This window comes from Wyeomyia smithii, chromosome 3 (genome assembly GCF_029784165.1).
Source record: "Wyeomyia smithii strain HCP4-BCI-WySm-NY-G18 chromosome 3, ASM2978416v1, whole genome shotgun sequence".
NCBI classification, from domain to species: domain Eukaryota; kingdom Metazoa; phylum Arthropoda; class Insecta; order Diptera; family Culicidae; genus Wyeomyia; species Wyeomyia smithii.
In genome coordinates this window covers 272,935,503-272,954,597 of record NC_073696.1, presented here as the reverse complement: position 1 = coordinate 272,954,597, position 19,095 = coordinate 272,935,503, and the positions used below count along the sequence as shown (strand labels likewise).

Genomic DNA, 19,095 nt, shown 5'->3' with positions numbered 1-19,095 from the left:
AACCACTGCTTTAGAATGTCGAAATTCTATCCCAATTTATTGAGCAAGATGTAGATCCGGCTTTATAATCATTAAGGGAAATTTTTAAATGAGAAAATTCATTTGCATTGATGAACTAACATTGTTATTCCAGTTTCAGTAAAACTGATTTTTTGTGTAGCATCTTCTAGCATAATAAAGAGCGTCTAGGGAAAGTAACTTGGAGAACTTGAAGAATGCTTCTATGAATGTTATATTATGTTGTTTTTGTTGTGCAACTGATTACGAAAATAACCCTTCCACTCAATGATATATGATAAAAAGTTTCGAAACAAAGTGTTTACCCACCTTGGAGTGTATTGGTTGTTTTCCATCCAAAAGCGCAAATTCCCATTCTCACCTACTTCTCACTAGTCGCACATGTTAGACTTTCTATTTGCTTCCTTCCTCAATTCAATTCCAATCAATCGATCACCACCAGCTAGCGAGTAATTCTCACATACTGCCCGTGCGTGATAGAGAGCCCACAGAGCCGAACAGCAGCGGCGGCATCGGTTTTCAGTTCTTTCGCGATCGTCTCGGTGTTCACACACACCCGAATCAAACTCTCCGTCGTCGAAAAACGACTTTTAGTGTTGTTGTTTTCTTTCTGTGTATCTCTCATCCAGCTGATAGACAAACAGCCCAGGGGTCACCAACGTTCGGCAACCGGCAGCGTTGGAGGTCTTTCAAGGCCAGCAGACTGAAAATTTTCGGTTAAGATTGGGTAGTTCCCTGGAATTACGTGATCACGAGCGTTGATAATTACTTTCACCTGAAACCGAGAGTGACATAATCGAGCGCAGATAAGCTGGTTCATATTCGAGGAATAATTCCCGTTCAGGATGAGAACCGCTCGATCGATCTGCTTAGGAGTAATTTTGTTAATTACTTTTTCCGCACTAACAGGTAAGCCGGTTTGGTGGAAGAAGTTGATCTCACCTATGTGTGTGACGCTAGTGTGGAAGCAATAATTCACATTCCGTCGCGAGTTTGCTTGTGTGGGAATTTCCGTTATTTGTTAAACGATTCCACGAATATGGGCTTGTTTTGATTCTCTAGAAATATTAACAAAATAATGTTTCAAAGTAATTACCGACCAACGTGAGTATCGACCATGATCGAATGAAGTCGTTGTTCGATTCAAGGATCGGGTGATGTCATCTGCCCATGAGATCACGATTTAACGGTTGAAATGCAAGGAAATTGAATTTATTCCATACACACGACCGTAGAACACATCTATTAAGATTGATTCAATTAGCCTCTACAATATAGAATGTAGAACAAAAACAATAATAATCAACAGTCACCTCAAGTGCAACGGTGCACAACTGGGTTTATGTTCTGTGTACGGCGCCTATTGACCTTCGTTATCTCCGACTGTGTTAAATTTCAGATGCTCAATGGTTCGGCAGTAGTAAAAAAAAGAAGGAAGAAGATCCGAACGTTTCATTGCTCTCCTATGCGCCTATCGATCCGGATGCAGTCCCACCGCAGCCAGATGTCACATCGACAACGACCAGTACCACGACGCCGGCACCCACAACGACCAAGAAGAAGGGATTTTTCGGAGGTCTTTTCGGAGGAGGTAGCAAGAAAGACAAGGAAGCAACCACGACGTCTACGACAACCACCACAACAACCACTCCAAAACCAACGGCCACGACAAAGAAATCTGGTGGATTCTTCGGTGGTCTTTTCGGAGGCGGAAAGAAAGATAAGACAACCACAACCGTTGCTCCCAGTACTACAAAAGCGATTCCCACCACAACGGCGAAATCCGCAGCAGTGACACCAACCGTCAAAGCTGCTGTTCCGAGCACTGCGGCAACCCCAACTACGAGCACCGTGAAATCTGCCAAAGATGTTCCCATCCCATCGGTACCAACGACAGCAGCTTCCGCTCCCAAACCTCCACCAATTCCACCCAAACCTGTTTCATCTACCCCCAAAACAATTGACGCCTTCCCACCTTTGCCACCAAAATCTGGAAGTCCCACACCTGCTTCCGTGCCGACCTCAACCGTAGCCAGCGCTTGGAACAAACCTCTGCCAACACAACCGCCAGCTTCTCCGGAGGTCGGTAAACCAGGTGTAAGCTTCGTCCCCACCCAACCTCCGGCACCGGGAGCCACCACTAAGACAACCCCAAGATACAGTGAAGGACCAACGGCAACCGACGAGGAATTAGCCACACTCTCTGAGCAACTTTTCTCCAAGGACACATCTCAACTAAACAAATACGTCCGACCTAACTATCAACGACAAACGCTGTCATCATCCTCTCTAGATGAAGCTCCCGAGCCGTAAGTACCTGAACTGAAATCCCAATTCCGTAACTATCAACTCAACTCTCTCGTAGTTTCCTGTCCGTCGATGAACGCCAAGTTTACGCCGTACCAACGGTTGAGAAAATGCGAGCCCTGTTCAACAACTACGAGGTAGACACGATGGTCAACGAATACGTGACTCCGATGGAGAAAAAGGAGGAAAACGACTTCGTAGATGCACTGCTGGCGACCAACGTGATGCGAACCGCAATGCTGTTCTTGCAGAAGAAGGGTGTCGTGACGGCTGATCCAAAAACGCACCACGAGCTGCTCAAGACTATCTGGTTCCAGCTGTACTCGCGAGGTAACGGCAAGATTGGTAGCTCCGGTTTCGAGCACGTTTTCCTAAATGAAGTCAGCAACGGGACCATGATCGGTTTGCACAACTGGGTGTATCTGTATGAGCAGGAGAAGACGGGAACCTTAGACTATCAAGGTTACATTAAGAAACTGGACCTAGGAAACGTGAGTACTATTCTATCTTTAGTTTTAACAGTATAAAACCACTTTTTTCTTAAATTTAATTAGAAAGGAGAAATTGCCAAGATCCGACTAACCTACAACAAACTATCAAAACCGTCCAACTCGCTGTTCGTTGCCACTTCCCCCGAGCTGGAGATTGCACTCTACACGGTGTGCTTCCAGATGCGACCGGACACCGAGTGCCCGCTGGCTGTCAATGGTAAAAAGTTCACCATCAAGACCTTCACCTTCCGCTATCGGGGCAAGAATCTGATCGGTGGTGCTTGGCCAAACTTCTAGACCATCGTTGCGAAGCAACGAATAACAGACATTAACGTATCAAGAGCGGGAACCTAACCTCTCTCTTTTTTTTTTTTTTTTGATTTGTTATACTCAAATAGTTTTACGCACTTTTGTACTACTCGTGTATATTAATTGATTAGAAATATAAGCATTTATTACGACGACGGTTACTTTGTTTAGTCAGCTGTGTAACGGCGGTACGCAGCAAACCGTGAAATCGTCCGAGCCGAAAATAATCAAGGAAACAAACGTTAACTGGTTAATTCTCACTGTCCTAGAAACTGGTCCTGAAAGAGGTATTTTATCTTCCGGGGCATATCACTGTAAGTAATAACAAGAATAAATTTGAAAGTGGTCAGAATCGGAATGACCGGTAATAAAAAATACTCGATAAACGTCATCAGCCATACTCCGAACCAATCGGGGGCGAAGGCCTTTCGTCTGTTGCATCGGATCGAGCGGACAATCGATTTCGCTGCCTGATCCGGGTCGATCACGGGAAGTTTGGAGAAATATCTGGAAAAAGAGAGCAAATTGGTCAATGTTGTAACTAGGAAAATTTGTTAGGAAAGACACCTGAAATACAGATTTTAATGCTAGTAGGTATAAGTTTGAAGACTTAAGTAAAAAATTCAAAACCTAGAGCCTTAGTCTTCAAGTTTTGAATTTAGAAGTTTAGAATCAACAGTTCGAAGTGTAAGTTCTCGAGCTTAGATCCACCCATTCTGGACCAAGGGTTCGTTTTATCGAACAGTATGATAGCTGGGCACCACTCCCCTCCGTTTCGCGGAAATGCGTTCAAAAATATAATTTCTCAAAAAATATTATAAAACAGAAAAATTAATAGAAACTGCTGATAATAATATGTTCCAGTAGCTAACAGATAACATTGTTTTATATCATTTATCAATGTTCTGCAAGCATTTTGTTCACACTCGGGCCCACTGTAGGATAAAACGAACAGTAATAAATTTCGTTGTGGAAAATCAAAACATCTTTTTCTTGATTAGAACAATTCAAGCTTGCGTCATGTAAATCGCGTTGGAGAAAAATATGAATCTAGGTCCAGTCCATAATAGGTGAATATGTTAAGAGTACACAGTAAAAACTCTGAGAGCAAAAAAAATTTATATTAGATGTGTGTGGAAAATCACACTGCCTACTCTGTTGTGAATCTTCCTAAATTGATTTAAATTTAGTTGTGTAATGTTTTATATCGCACGCTTAGCCTTGGGGCTAATAGCGGTCTCGATCAACTACTAGATTAGTTGAGAGAATTCGTTATCGATATTGTTTTTGGCACATTTTGCATGTGTAGGATAAGTACAACGATACACCGTGCCCCAGTGGTAAGTCGAGACAATTTCCAGCTCGAAAAGATCCTCGACTCGATCGGGAATCGAACCCGATATCACAACCGTGTGGGAAAGCTAGGCGACCGACATCGCTAACCACAGAGCCACGGGGACCACAATGTAATGTTGTGATTATGATTCAAAATATATAATAAAAAGATCCGACTTGTCAAATTTGGTTTGAAATTTCATAATATTTCATTCACATTTCAGGCTTGATCCATTTTATATTTGGTCGCACAAAATGGGACATATCTTTATAAAAAAAAACGTTTAAGAAGTCTTGAGATATCATTTTGCTTCAATTTTTTTGAGCTTTAAAAGAAAAATACGGAAAAAATATTCGTCTGAGTTTCAGATGAATTCACGCACTTTTCGTTTTATACCGCCTACATCTTCTGCGCAGTGGAACTATCAATTCGATTCGCCATTTTCTTTCACCGTGCATTTAAATCAGCTGGTTTTCAATCGTTCTGTCACTTTTCTTCAACTTGCTCTTGATAATCGCCCAATATTTTTTGGTATTGGATGAAAATCTAGGCAATTTGATGGGATGAATGGAATTATTCTTAATTAATCCTTGTACCAATCCATGACTTCCATGAGCTAGCCGAGCCAGGCCAGAACTTTACCGAACACGATTTTAAACCGCTTGGCGACATCACATTTTTTTGTCCTGAAAGCTGCGCAAAATCCATTTTTACGTATGTCTCATGACTTTCTCATACAGCATTTTAACGCGGCGTTTCGCAACGAGATTCTGCTTGATGGTCCTGTTGGGGTGCTTGTTGGTGTAGAACGACCTCAGGCCTTCACGGCGACAGATTCGTCAGTGCTGTACGGTGCTAAGAACTTTCAAGCGCAGGGTGATCCCAGGCAGATTTTCAATCGTAGCTGCTTGTCAATCGTTCCATTCCTGCGGTTGCTGTGATCAGCGTTAGAGTATCATTGAATCGTTTCAGCGTGCTGTTTACGGTTGCTCTGGGAAATTTGAGGCACTTCGCAATGTTTGCACCTGACCACGTCACGTCGGATTTTCTCTTGTCTTTCACGTTCCATCGCCCAAAAACTTTTGATCCATTGACTCGAATTCGATGAAACTTTCACCACTATGTAGACAAACCTTCCTTATCATTGTGCTATAGTAAAATAGAATATAGTAAGATAGTAAGTAAATAGAAAGCTGCGATCAAATATTAAGTGAATCTAACCTTACTAGCTGGCTGGCAGAACGGCTGGATAATGCGTACCATCGGAGCCAAATGCGCCTACTGGAATAAAGTAGACCCCACATGTGGTCTTTAGCCTTTTATCCAGCCACTCCTACCCCGACCTCCACGTGGCGCCAGCTGGGATACGAACAACCAAGGGAAGATCGCGTAACCAACCCTGGTGGGAACTTGGTCGTATACTGACAGGAAAGGAGGGCTCTTTTGAGTTTCCGAGCGTCTGTCCTCCATGTTAGGAGCGGCTCAAAACGGCGTCTGTACTCCAGGCTAGGGGCGGCCTATTACCGTTCTCGGGCCAACGTGGGACTCAAAACAGTGTTGTGCACGATGGTCCTCCGGCAAGACAGTAATCTGGCCAACGTTTTGACGTGTATTGTCATAGAAAACGTTGAGTAAGACTGTTTTTGAAACAAAACTTAGGCAATGAAGATACTGGAAGGGACAAACGTTCAAAGTGATTTCGTAGAGTGATTATGATAATATTTCATTCTATGCAGGTTTCGTCTGCTAGTTTTTGTTTTTTTTTTTGTGTTCTTGGTGTGTACAAAAAATGATGATTTTTTAACATGGTGGTAATAACTCGGTTTGTGTGGAAGCTATCTATTTTGTGTCTTCTACAAAGTTGTGTGTTTTGATGATATACAAATATATGCCGAACATTAATACCTTCTAAATGTTACAGTTTTTGTATATTTGAAAAAAAAACTAATTTCAAAAACAAGTCTAACAAGAAACGTTACATATTCAAAACAAGAAGAGTTAAAAGAAAAGTGTTTTCGACAAAGTTTTTGGAAGAACTTTATCTATGACTTTGCTGAAGACACCATTTCTCTAAAGTGTAAGCCTAAAAAGTTAGATTTTGCAGCGCCACTAGCGGTTGAGTTTCGAACTAAAAATTTTTGTCATGATTTGAGCCTTTTTATATACTAAATATCTTCGGAAGATAGTATGTCAGTAAAACCATTATTTGGAGAGCAAATGAATTAAGTTCACGTTTCTGAGCTGTCGTACCACTGTGCTGAGGTGGGACAGATTTTATAGTGAAGGGCGAGATGCGGACGGGTGGTGGCCAATCAGCCCTCGAATGTGCAGGTTGAGGCTCGAGGGCCGTTCCTTCAACATCAGCATCGTGAACGTGCACAGCCCTCAATTCGGAAGTACCAAAGACGACAAAAATGAATTCTATGCGCAGTTGGAGCGTGAGTATGATCACTGCCCAAAACATGATATCAAGATCGTCATCGGAGATTTCAACGCTCAGGTCGGCCGGGAGGAGGAACACAAATCGGTGATTGGAGGGTTCAGCGCGCGCCAGTGGACCAACGAGATGGGCCCAAGACTCATCGACTCCGCCGCCTCCAAGAAGATGGCCGTGCGTAGAACCTGCTTCCAGCACAACCTCCTACACAAGTACACCTGAAGGTCACCAAATCAGACGGACACACAAATCGACCACGTTCTGATTGACTTCGGCGCTTCTCAGACATCATTGACGTCAGATCCTATAGAAGCGCTAACGTCGACTCGGACCACTACCTGGTGATGGTTAAGATGCGCCCAAAACTTTCCTTTGTTAACAACATTCGGTATCGACGCCCGCCTTGGTTAAATCTCGCGCGACTGAAGCAGTCATCGGGCTGTGGGAGGAACCCAACGAGAAGAGTAGTTTGACGACGAATGTAGGCGCTGGCTGATAAGATGCGCAGTGCCACTCTGCAGAACGTGGAAAGACATAGACAGAAGAAGATGCAGTGAACCCAAATCTTCCGGGAGAAAGAGCGCCGCCTGGTGGAGGAGGAGTTTGCAGAGCTGGAAGCTCAAGGCATCCCGCAGAGGCCTTGTGCCGCGAGCCGAAATGTGTCGGGATAAAGATGGTAGTATTCTGACAGACGATCGTGAGGTGATCGAACAGTGGAAGCAGCACTTCGACGAACACCTGAATGGCGCCCAGGTAGGAGACAATGGCGAATAAAGCGATCCCGTCGGTGCGGCTAATGTAGAAGACGTGCCAGCCCCAACGATAGGCGAAGTTAGAGATGCCATCAAGCAGCTCAAGAACAATAAATCGGATTGCGAGGATGGCCTCGGAGCGGAGCTGATGAAGATGGGCCCGGAAAAGCTGGCCATTTGTTCGCATCGGCTGATTGCAAGAATTTGGGATACAGAACAGCTACCGGAGGAGTGGAAGGATGGAGCTATCTATCCTATCTATAAGAAAGGCGACAAATTGGACTGTTGGAACTATCGGACGATCACCGTCCTGAATGCCGGCTACAACCAACAGATTAGTGGGAAGTTATCAGGCCGGCTTCGTGGAAGGACGGCCTACGACGGACCAAATCTTCACCATACGGCAAATCCTCCAGTAATGCACCACCTGTTCATCGACTTCAAAGCCGCGTATGACACTATCGACCAAAAAAAGATCTAGAAGGGCATGGACGAAAACGGCTTTTCGGGGAAGCTGTTAAGACTGATAAAGGCTACGGTAAATGGGACGCAGTGCTGTGTGCGGATTTCGGATGGATTGTCGGGTCATTTGAAACGCGCAGTGGGCTTCGACAGGGTGACAGGGTCTCTCCTGCCTGCTATTCACTATTGCGCTACAGGGTATAATGAATCGAGCGGACATCAACACGCGGGGTACGATTTTCAACAAATCCAGTTCATTCGTTTGCTTTGCTGATGACATGGACATTGTCGGCAGAACAGCGGAAATTGTGCCTACTATGGGCTCCACAAGCGTTTGCGGTCGAACAGACTAAGCCCCCGTACGAAGTGTAACCTGTACAAAACGCTCATAAGACCGGTTATTCTGTACGGGCAAGAAACGTGGACAATGCTCGAGGAAGACCTGCCAGTACTCGGAGTTTTCGAACGACGGGTACTAAGGACGATCTCCGGCGGCGTGCAGGAGAACGGAATATGGAGGCGAATTATGAACCATGAACTCGCGCAACCCAAAAGGTGACGTAAGCTGGACGGATACACTGGGCAGGACACGTTGCAAGAATGCCGAACAGCTACCCTGCGAAGATCGTGTTTGCCTCGATTCCGGCAGGAAAAAGACTACCAGGGGCGCAGCGAGCAAGATGGGTAGACCAGGTGGAGCGAGATCTGGCGGAGAATACACGGTGTCCCAGGGACTGGAGAGCGGCAGCTAATAACCGAGTGAATTGGAAAAAAAATTTGTCAGGCCATGTCATAATGATGAAATGCCAAATAAATAATAAACAATAGACAATAGAACATTTTAAATCTGAAAAAGGCCTGCTGTGATCAGTAATCTGGCCAACGTTTTGAAGTGTGTTGTAATCGAAAAAGGCTGATTTTGAAACAAAGTTCAAGCGATGAATATTCTGGAAAGAACGAACGTTTCAATCCATTTCGTAGAGTGATTATGATAATTATTTATTTCTTACTATTTGTGTGTTCTACAAAGTTATTCAACATTGTTGCCTTCTAAATGCTACAGGTTTTTAGATGTTTTAAAAAACTTATCCCAAAGACGAGTCTATTTTAAAACAGTATATTTTTAAAACAAAAAGAATAAGAAGGAAAATGTCTTCGGCAAAGTTTTTTGTGTCAACATCATCCACAACTTTGCTCAAAACACCATTTCTCTAAAGTGCAAGACTGAAAAGTAAGGTTTTGCAGCGCCACTTTGAAGCTTGTCATACACTAAATTTCTTCTAAGGATGTCGATAAAACTACACTGTAAAACATAGACACGTTACTGCCAAGTGAATTCCACTTACTTCTGTGCTAATAGATGAAACATTTCACATCTACCTGGAATACATTTGCGTTTCAGTTCACAGCACAAAATCAAGTGTCTTACACTTCGGTTTGCCATGTCATGCATACCAAAATCAATCATTTTACACTCAGATTTCAATGGCTACACACACCAAATGCCAAAACACGTTAAAATACCGTGGATTCCAATAGAACTCGATATGGGTCGACATAAAAGAATGATTAGGTTCGTTTATTGACACTCATATGTAAAGAGCATCAGGGATTAACGTGCGATTTATTTTCAGTGTAGTATTCGGAAAGTACATGAAAAATTTCACGAATTAGAGCTGTCGTACAACTGTTCTTCAGTTATATTTCTACGCAACATAACATCAAAATTGCATAGAAATATTAGACTCTTCTAAATTCACAGAGTACTGAACTTCTAATTCATTTTTCTCGAAGGTACTAATTACGGGAGTCACTTCACGATAAAATATATTTCACGCTCACTTCACTTCTTGGTGCTTATTACGGGAGTCACTTCATGGTGAAATCAGAGTGAACAAAATCCTATTACGGGACTCACGTAAGTGACAAAAACGTCGCGAAGTGACGGTGCTTATTACGGGAGTCACTTCACGGTGAAATCAGAGTGAAGTGAACAAAATCCTATTACGGGACTCACGTAAGTGAGAAAAACGTTGCGAAGTGACATCTGCCGTGGAGTCTGGGTTATTATGAGTGTCATATCAGTGAAGTGAGAACGGAAGAAGCGACGTTTCGCGTGGAATTATTTCACCACCATTTTGAAGGGTGAAATGATTCCACGAAGCTGCCATAAGTCTTAAAGTTGATTGATTTGTGATCTAATGGTAGATATTGGATTTATTCTTCAGTAACGAAGCGAATCAGAGTTTGATCCGTGCCTTAAAGCGGTCAATTTTTCATTTTTTTGCCCGATGAAAAAAATGCAAACTAGTTCAGGAAATTTTCGATACCGAAAAAAACATTTTTTTTTATGCCGAATGTCTTAGAAATGCAGAACACGTCAAGATCTGGTGTTATCTTAAAAAAACGAGGAAAAACGGGACATTTTTGAGCTGGGAAACAATCTCATTTCACTTGTCCTATTCTCAATTTCACTTTACTTTTAATCTCACTCCACGGAGGTGATTTTTGTCACCTCACTTGAGGTGGAATCGGGAATAGGTCTAAAAAAGTGAAGTGAGCGTGAGAGTGAAATATATATCACCGTGAAGTGACTCCCGTAATAAGCACCCTTGAGACATTTTCCCGATTCCACCAGAAGGGAGGTGACAAAAATTGACTCCGTGAAGTGAAATTGATGGTTAAGTAAAAATGAGAAAAAGACCAGTGTAATGAGTTTCTCAGCTCAAAAATTTCTAAATCCCAGAAAGTCGATTTGCAGAAATCTTTTTTTTTTTTTTCAAGACTCGACGTTTTATGCATTTCTTAGAGATTTGACATAAAAAAATAGATGGTGCTTATTACGGGAGTCATTTCACAATGGTGCTTATTACGGGAGTCACTTCCCGGTGAAATCAGAGTGAAGTGAACAAAATCCTATTACGGGACTCACGTAAGTGAGAAAAACGTCATTTTCAAAAGCTTTCCATCTTCGTGAAATTATTTCACCCTTCAAAATGGTCGTGAAAAATTCCACGCGGAACGTCGCTTTTTCCGTTTTCACTTCAGTAATATGACACTCATAATAATCCAGATTTCACGGCAGATGTCACTTTGCGACGTTTTTCTCACTAACGTGAGTCCCGTAGTAGGACTGAATTCATTTCATTCTGATTTCACCGTGAAGTGATTCCCATAAAACACCGAAATGATAAAAATATTTGGTCTGGTTTAGCTATACTATAATTAACGATATTTTAATCATAAAGGATCGGTGCTTTATGATTAAAATATCGTTAATTTTGTTTTACTGTTTCACTACACTGGGGTCGCTTTTACGCGGTTGGTTGTACCACATTTGAAAGATTAGATTAGATATATTTTTACTAAACTTATTTGATACCGCGTACAAATAATCTTCCGAATCGAGTTAAAATAATCCGCGTTATTGTAAAAATATCCCGTTTAAACGCATAAAAACAACCCGCGTAAAAAGCGACCCCAGTGTACTTCCTTCAATGTTTGCACAATTTTACTACCTACTGATAAACACTTACGGCATCTTTAAAACAGCATCCACCAGCTCTTTTCTGGTGTTAAGTTGAAAGGGAAAAATCGTGGTGGTTTTAATAAATTTAGTCTGACCGGCCAGTTTGATTTCGTCGCGAAGCTCCTCCATGAAGCCTTTCATGGCGTATTTTGTTGTCGAATAGTGTCGCATTAATCCAAGCGGAATGTAGGCGGCAGCTGACGCGATGGTAACGATGTGACCTTTCTGTCGAGCGTACATACCGGGGAGAAATGTGTTGACCGTCTAAAATAGGAGTGTAACTGTTCAAACTGCTTGAATTATTATTCGATCAATCTAACTTACATAGAAATTAGCCAAAATATTAACATTCATCAGCCGTTGGAGATTTTCCGGCACGTACTCATCCGAAACTAAAAACGGCACCAATCCGGCATTGTTCACCAGGATGTCCACCGGTCCAAGATCGGCTTCAATTCTACGCTGCAGTTCTTGTACCTGCTCGGGACACGCCACATCGATCTGAGCCACACCGCCAGTAAACGTCATTAGCTACATTCATTAAATCTTCAAGGCCTCACACGTCACTTACCAACCTACCTTGTACGAGGCGGCTTTCACCCCATAATAGCGAAGTTCCAATGCCGTGCGCAAAGCATTGTACTCATCCAAGTCGGCCACGGCAACGTTGCATCCCTGCTTGGCCAATTCGATCGCTATCGCACGACCCAATCCATTGGCACCGCCAGTAACCAAAGCAAGCCACCCTTTGATGTCCTTTGGCTTTCGCCAAACCGTTAGCTTTCTCAGCAACAAATACACCACCAGCGGGATTAACTTGCCAAGAAAAATCACCACGTTGAAGACGATTTTCAGCACCAGCACAGCGGTCACCAACGGGGGACGCGATTTTAACGGAGCTGCCGGATTGTACGGTAACTTTTGGAACTCTTGGAGACTTCCCATTCTGCGCTCCGGCTGACAGCAGAACCACAACTGAACCGATGCATCCGAGCCGCACACTCGCATGCAGACGAAAATCGCTCAACCAGAAAAAATAAAACACGCCGCCGCGTAGGTAAGCTGTTGTGAAAAAACCAGTTTAAGGTTAAGGAAGAATTGCACCACAGAACAAAAACAAGCAGTGCACGGTAAGTACCACTTACTCACCCTTGGCTCGTTGGTCAGTTAGTGTTGCAGAATCAGAAAAAAATGAGCTCAGAAACGGACGCCGGTAGCTTGGCGGAATTCTACAAACGACCCTACAATCCGGCCACTCCAGTTGAGCCAAAATCTCCCTTCGATCGTGTGAAACGTTTTGTGTATTTATTGGAGTTTTTTGTGAAAAGTGTTCCGGTGTGGATTTGTCTGCTGGTACAACGATTGTTTCCTGGTCCTCCGAAAAATATTACCGGCTGGAATGCCTTAGTGACGGGAGGTTCTAACGGAATTGGACGCGCGGTTGCCCTGGAACTTGCCCGAAGCGGTTGCAATGTGGTCATTATCGATATCGATGAAACCAACGGAAAGGCGGCTTTTTACAAGGTTAGTTTGATACTTTGCTGATTAGAGGATGAAATTAAAAATGTTTTTTCTTCCAGGTGGACGTTTCCAGTTATGAGGAAATCGATCAACTAGGACGGGAGATTGGTCCGATCGATATTCTAGTTAACAACGCTAGTGTTCTACCTTTTCTGGTGCCTGATGAGTACAGTCCGGAAAACATTAGACGAATGGTCAATGTTAATATACTTAGTCACTTTTGGGTGAGTAACTAGGTCAAATCAGAATACACCCGCGTGAAAAGCGACTTTAGTGTAATTGCGTCCGATGAATTCCGAACTGTTCGTAGACGATCAAAACGTTTCTGCCGGGAATGTACGAAAGGCGCCAGGGTCATATCGTGGGACTATCCTCGCTGTTGGCCTACCTGCCGGAGGGTTACACAAGAAGTTACAACACTACGAAGTACGCCATTCGTGGCTTCATGGAAGAACTGCACGATGAAATCTTTCACGCCGGCTTCGAGAAGCGGATCAAAACCACTACCGTTTTTCCGGGGATTATCAACGCACGTGAGGAGTGTACTGATCAGCTGCGTATGTTACCGTGAGTTTATTATTTTGACGATAGTTAAAATGTATAGTTCGAATTTGTCGCGTTGTATAATTAACAGGTACGTCTGGAACCGACCTGTCTACAGTCCGGAAGAGGCCGGTAGGCGAATTGTGGAAGCCGTTCAACGAGATACGAGAAAGCTTGTGATCTATCAGTCAAACACGGCACTGCAAGTTGCGAAATTTGAGTGAGTATTACGGAAGAGGTTATGATATTGTGCCAAATTGATACGATTTTTTTTTCTCAGGGATTTGCCGAAAGAGATAACTCGACTTTATACGCGAACTATATTTAAGTGATTTAAACTACGGTCATCAGTACGCATCTACCAAAGAAGAAATAATCTATTAAATCCGTAAACAAAAACTAAAGTATAATATTGAGAGGCAAGCAACATGCAATGTGTTTACAGTGATAATTTAATGGGTTGGGTATTTTTTTGAATAGATTAAAGAAAACCTTCAAAATTGTTACAAAAAATGTCGATTCCTTGTTCTGTTTTGGAGTGAAGCAGGCTAATTGTTCTGCGTCAAGTTGTAAGTCAAACAAAATAAAACAAAACGAAACAACTAAACAATTGGAGAATTATAAAAAACAAATTAGAACAAACATGACGATGGAAAGATAAAAAATAAAGTAGAATTCATGCAAGAATTGCCGAAATGACAGAAAAATTGTAACGAAATTTTGCACCATTTTCGACACAAAAAAAACATTCAAATTAGAGAAAAAAAACACCAACAGAAAAATAATGCAAAACTAGCAGAAACAAACAAAAAGAGTTATATAATGAGATGAAATAAACATAAACAATTACCAAAAATAGTTAAAAAAAGGAAAGCTGAAAAGGATTAAAATAGATACAAAACTGAGAGAAAAATGATACAAAAAATATATGAAAGGTGAAAACTGAACAATACACTGCAAAATAAAACTAAAATTACATAAAAAACGAAAAATTGACAATAAAAAATAATATAAAAATGACAAGAGAAAAGACAAAAAAGAGATGAAGGTAAAATAATAAACCAACAATATAATTATGCAAATTAGCAGAAATATAACAAAATCATACAATAACACAAAATAGACATGAAAAACGTAAAATGAACAAATGAATAACAGGAAGTAGTTCAAAACTGAAATTTAAATAGAAATTTAAATAGAAATGAGTGACAACCAACACAAAAATTATACAAAAACAAAAAAAAATAATTGCCGAAAAACTACAACAAAAATCATGCATAATGGTATGGGAGAACATAAAAAAAACACAACAAAGGTGCAAATTATGCTAATAACATAAACATAATGCGGAAATGATAGAAAAAAAAAAACACTAAAATGGTGTACAAACGACGTGAAATAGATATAAAAACGACAAAATCATTATGTAAAATTTAAACAAAAATATTATGAAAATGGCAAATTAGGAATGAAAAAGAAAACTAAAGTGACACGTAATAAACATAAAATGACGCAACAACGCAGAAATTATGCGCAATCTACGCAATGACTCAAAGTAGATATAACTGACGCAAAAAAGATACATATATAACAAGAAAAAAAGCAAAAATAACAAAAAATGTCACAAAAATATCACAAAAATGATTAAAAATACGCAAAAATATTACAAAAATGATATAGAAGAACATACAATTAAATAATAGAAGGAATAATGCTAAAATGACGCGATATATACATAAATAACGCAAAAATATTTCGAGAGGAATTCGAAAAGCGTAAGGCAAAAATTAGGCCAACAAAAAAATAAAACAAAAAAAGTAGCAGAAAACAAACAAATATAAACATGACTCGAAGAAGACATGAAAACAACGTTAGCAAGAAACAAAAATCAGTGCACCAAGAAATAAGGTAATAAATAATTAGAATAAATACACTATCAACAAAATGCATAATTTGCTGAAGCAGAAAAAATATGCCCAAAATAAAAGACAGAGGGAAAACAATGATGAAAATTACTTGAAAAAGTATTAAAAACGACATCAAAACATATAAAAGGATACAGAAATTCAAAAGATAACAACAAAACACAGAAAACTAAACCAAAAATGACAGAAAAATAAAACAAACATTATAAAAATACCATAAATAGGCATAAAAATAGGGCAAAACGAGCTGAAAAAATAGCAGAAAAGGAAACGAAAGAAGTAAAAAAGGACAGGGAAGTAGAAAATAGATACAAAAATTAGAGTTATAAAAAGGCAAAAGTAATACGAATGAGACATGACATTTTCACAAGAAAATGTATAAGTTTCTGAAACAGATAAACAATTTATAGCAAAATAACAAAAATATAAAGGAGAAAATACAAAACACAGAGCAGAAATGATAAAAAACAACACGAAAATGATATCGAAATTAAGTAAAAATGATGCAAAATGGCATACAAAATGACTCAATAAAATTATACAAAAAGGCAAAAACAAGTGAAAAAACATAAAAATTTCAATAAAATACCGTGGAATAGGGTGAAATTGATCAGTGGGGTGAAGTTGATCACCTGAAAATTCGTGATAAAAAATACTAATCAAAAGATACAGACTAGGCAACGTTTACGTGTCCTTAAATGCAACTTTTGCATAATTCACATACCTGTCAAAGTTAACCCTTGCATGCATGTAATTTTTCATATTCTCGAAAAATTCTTCTAACTCAGTCAAAACTCAATTAAATTTGTTCAAACAAGTTTCCAAATAACAAAAAAAGTATTGAATTTACTCAAAGTAATTTTAATTAAGGGTTAATTACGTTGAAGTAGTGAGTAAAGTTTGATAAAACCTCAAAAAATGTAATTTTCAACAATGATCTTTTCATGGGGTCAGAATTCGTGAAACGGATCACCAAGAATCGCGATGTCTATTTTTTCAAATAAGTATTAAAAACTTCAAGAGTTACACTCGTGAAGATGATTTTCCAATTTTTATTGAAATTGAGTAAGTTTTCAAGTTGTTATTGTCATTTGAAATTTAGGTCAAAATTGTTTTCAAATAGACATATTTTTAAAAATATTGCATCGAATTTGATAAAATTTTCACAGCAGATGCATCCTAAATTGTAGTTTACGAAAATTTTTTTTTGGAGAATAAAATGTTTTTTTTAATAGTAACTAATTAAAACAATATGTTGAAAATCCATGTTCTACACTATGTTGACACTGAAAAATCTGATAAAAATCACAAGTATTTTTGACGAAATTTCGAGACTTCCCAGAAAATTTCGAGGTGGTGTTATTTTTTGTTCTAACGATATGGGTTTTTAAAGTTAGTGCCGCAACGCATTTTCAGAAAAAAGCATAAGTGTCAAAAAATAACACAAGTAACATAAAAATTTGATAAAAAATACGCAAAAACAATGCAAAATGACACAAAGCGGTAAAAATATTACAAAAACGCAAAAACTAGTGGTAAAAAGAAGATTGAAACTAATTATAAGAAAAATAACACAAAAATGACTCAAAACAAAAAAAAAACACAAAAAAGAATCAAAACAGGTAAGGCAACGACCCAAAACTGATGCAAAAATGGTAGAAAAAAAACAAATAGTGCAAAACTGACATGAAATAAACATAAAAATGCGGCGAAAAGAGCAGACAAATATGGAAACAAATGCATAAACATAGTGTGAAAATTAAATAATGAGAAACTAATGCAAACATAAGAGTCATAAAAAGGCAGAAATAATACGAAATAATATGAAATTTGGTTAAAAAATGCATAAGTTGCTTAAACAGAAAAAATATACTAACATGACAAAAAAAAAATAAAAAATAAAAACACACTACAGAGCAACAATGACATGAAAACTACATGAAAATTTTAGAAAAATTACGAAAACACGATGTAAAACGGCATAGAAAATGACCCGAAAAAGGTATGAAAACGTATAAAAATACAAAAAAAAAGTTGGGAGAAAACATAAAGATTAAAACAATACAATAACAAAAAAATAATGCAAAAAGATTTAAAACAGATAAGGAACTGACGCAAAAATGGCAGAAATGAAAAATGCATGTAACAAACACAAAAATTAGACGAAAAGAGTAAAAACGAGATGCGGCATAAGAATAATGCGAAAATGATAGAAAAATGACAGAAACTGTTGCAGAAATAAAAAAAAATATGGCGAAAACTATATACTAAAATCAATGCCAAACGACACGAAATGATGCAATAATGACCGCAACAACACGATATTATGCAAAAATGAAACAAAATTGATAAAAAATGTTGCAATTATAACGAAACAACACCGCCAAATATGACTCGAAACAGACATTATTAACAGAAAAATAATACTTTCTAAACTAAATTTTCAGTTAATTTAATTTTCTATCTTCATTACTACATTTACTTCTGGAAACTAAAAAAAAATAATAATAAAAATAAAGAAAATAATGCAGAAATAGGCAAAAAAAAACGTTAGACGACAGAATAACAGAGAATATTAACGCAAAAATGGGAGAAAACTTACAGCAAAAAGGGGTTAAATGGACAAAAATAACAAAAAGATATGAAAATAATTGAATACTGACGCAAACGATGCACCAGAATGCCAGAAAACTATCTTACAAAGAATATAAAAGTGAAACATGGAGTTGTTACAAAAATTACAAATCAATAAATAAGAAAATATTAAAAACTGACACGATAGTTCAAAAAAATAACGCAAAAATGAAAAAAGAGTGTCGAAATATCACAACAATGAAGCAAAAAGGGGTTAAAATTGTTATGAAACTATTTTGAAAATGCCATAAATTTAAATTGGAAAAGAAATTCAGAAAAAATTGAAAAAAAGCATAAGAATATTAAAAACGATAGTAAAAATTACACACAAATTATATAACAATATGATAAAACGAACGAAAAGGGCACAAAAATAAACCGGAAATGGCACAACAAATGTACAAAAATACTTCACAATCTGCATATAATTGACGAAATAGAAACCCAACCGAATGGCAACAAGATAATTTAAAAGCAAGAAGGTATAAGAAGAACCAACATGTGCATATAAATGAAGCAAAAATGGGAGAAAAATTACATAAAACAAGACTATTTTGAAATGATGTAAAGGCAACGTAAAATTTAGCACATGAATGACACAAAAATGGCATTAAACCAACATGAGACTAACGAGAAAGTTGAACCTTCTTCGTTATTTATTGAAGGCGCAACGCCGATTACTATAATATTGGATTAGAACTAAAGGTAATGAATAAATTCAATTTTAAGTCGTTGTTATTTGTGGCGATTTTGAGGTAAACAAAACCGTGTGTATTAGGGATTTTTCAAAACGTTTAGTTTAATCAGCGCTCTCACGGTGAATTTCAAATA

At 38.9% G+C, this 19,095-nt stretch overlaps 3 protein-coding genes across 3 annotated transcripts; 2 read left to right on the top strand and 1 right to left on the bottom strand.

The window, feature by feature from the left end:
* The first annotated feature begins 528 nt into the window (after positions 1-528).
* Positions 529-3,280, top strand: LOC129732398 (endoribonuclease CG2145-like). Its single transcript, XM_055693248.1, has 4 exons — positions 529-927; positions 1,418-2,327; positions 2,384-2,816; positions 2,880-3,280. The coding sequence occupies exons 1-4, from the start codon at positions 864-866 to the stop codon at positions 3,111-3,113; spliced, it is 1,641 nt and encodes a 546-aa protein (XP_055549223.1). The 5' UTR covers positions 529-863; the 3' UTR covers positions 3,114-3,280.
* On the bottom strand, positions 3,225-12,630 carry LOC129732399 (estradiol 17-beta-dehydrogenase 11-like). Its single transcript, XM_055693249.1, has 5 exons — positions 12,221-12,630; positions 11,966-12,142; positions 11,649-11,905; positions 3,504-3,632; positions 3,225-3,437 (listed from the first exon to the last, which is right to left on the bottom strand). The coding sequence occupies exons 1-5, from the start codon at positions 12,584-12,586 to the stop codon at positions 3,383-3,385; spliced, it is 984 nt and encodes a 327-aa protein (XP_055549224.1). The 5' UTR covers positions 12,587-12,630; the 3' UTR covers positions 3,225-3,382.
* On the top strand, positions 12,005-19,067 carry LOC129732400 (17-beta-hydroxysteroid dehydrogenase 13-like). Its single transcript, XM_055693251.1, has 5 exons — positions 12,005-13,165; positions 13,222-13,386; positions 13,473-13,729; positions 13,797-13,925; positions 13,986-19,067. Exons 1-5 carry the CDS (start codon positions 12,833-12,835, stop codon positions 14,035-14,037), a joined length of 936 nt encoding a protein of 311 aa, XP_055549226.1. The 5' UTR covers positions 12,005-12,832; the 3' UTR covers positions 14,038-19,067.
* The last annotated feature ends 28 nt before the right edge of the window (positions 19,068-19,095 follow it).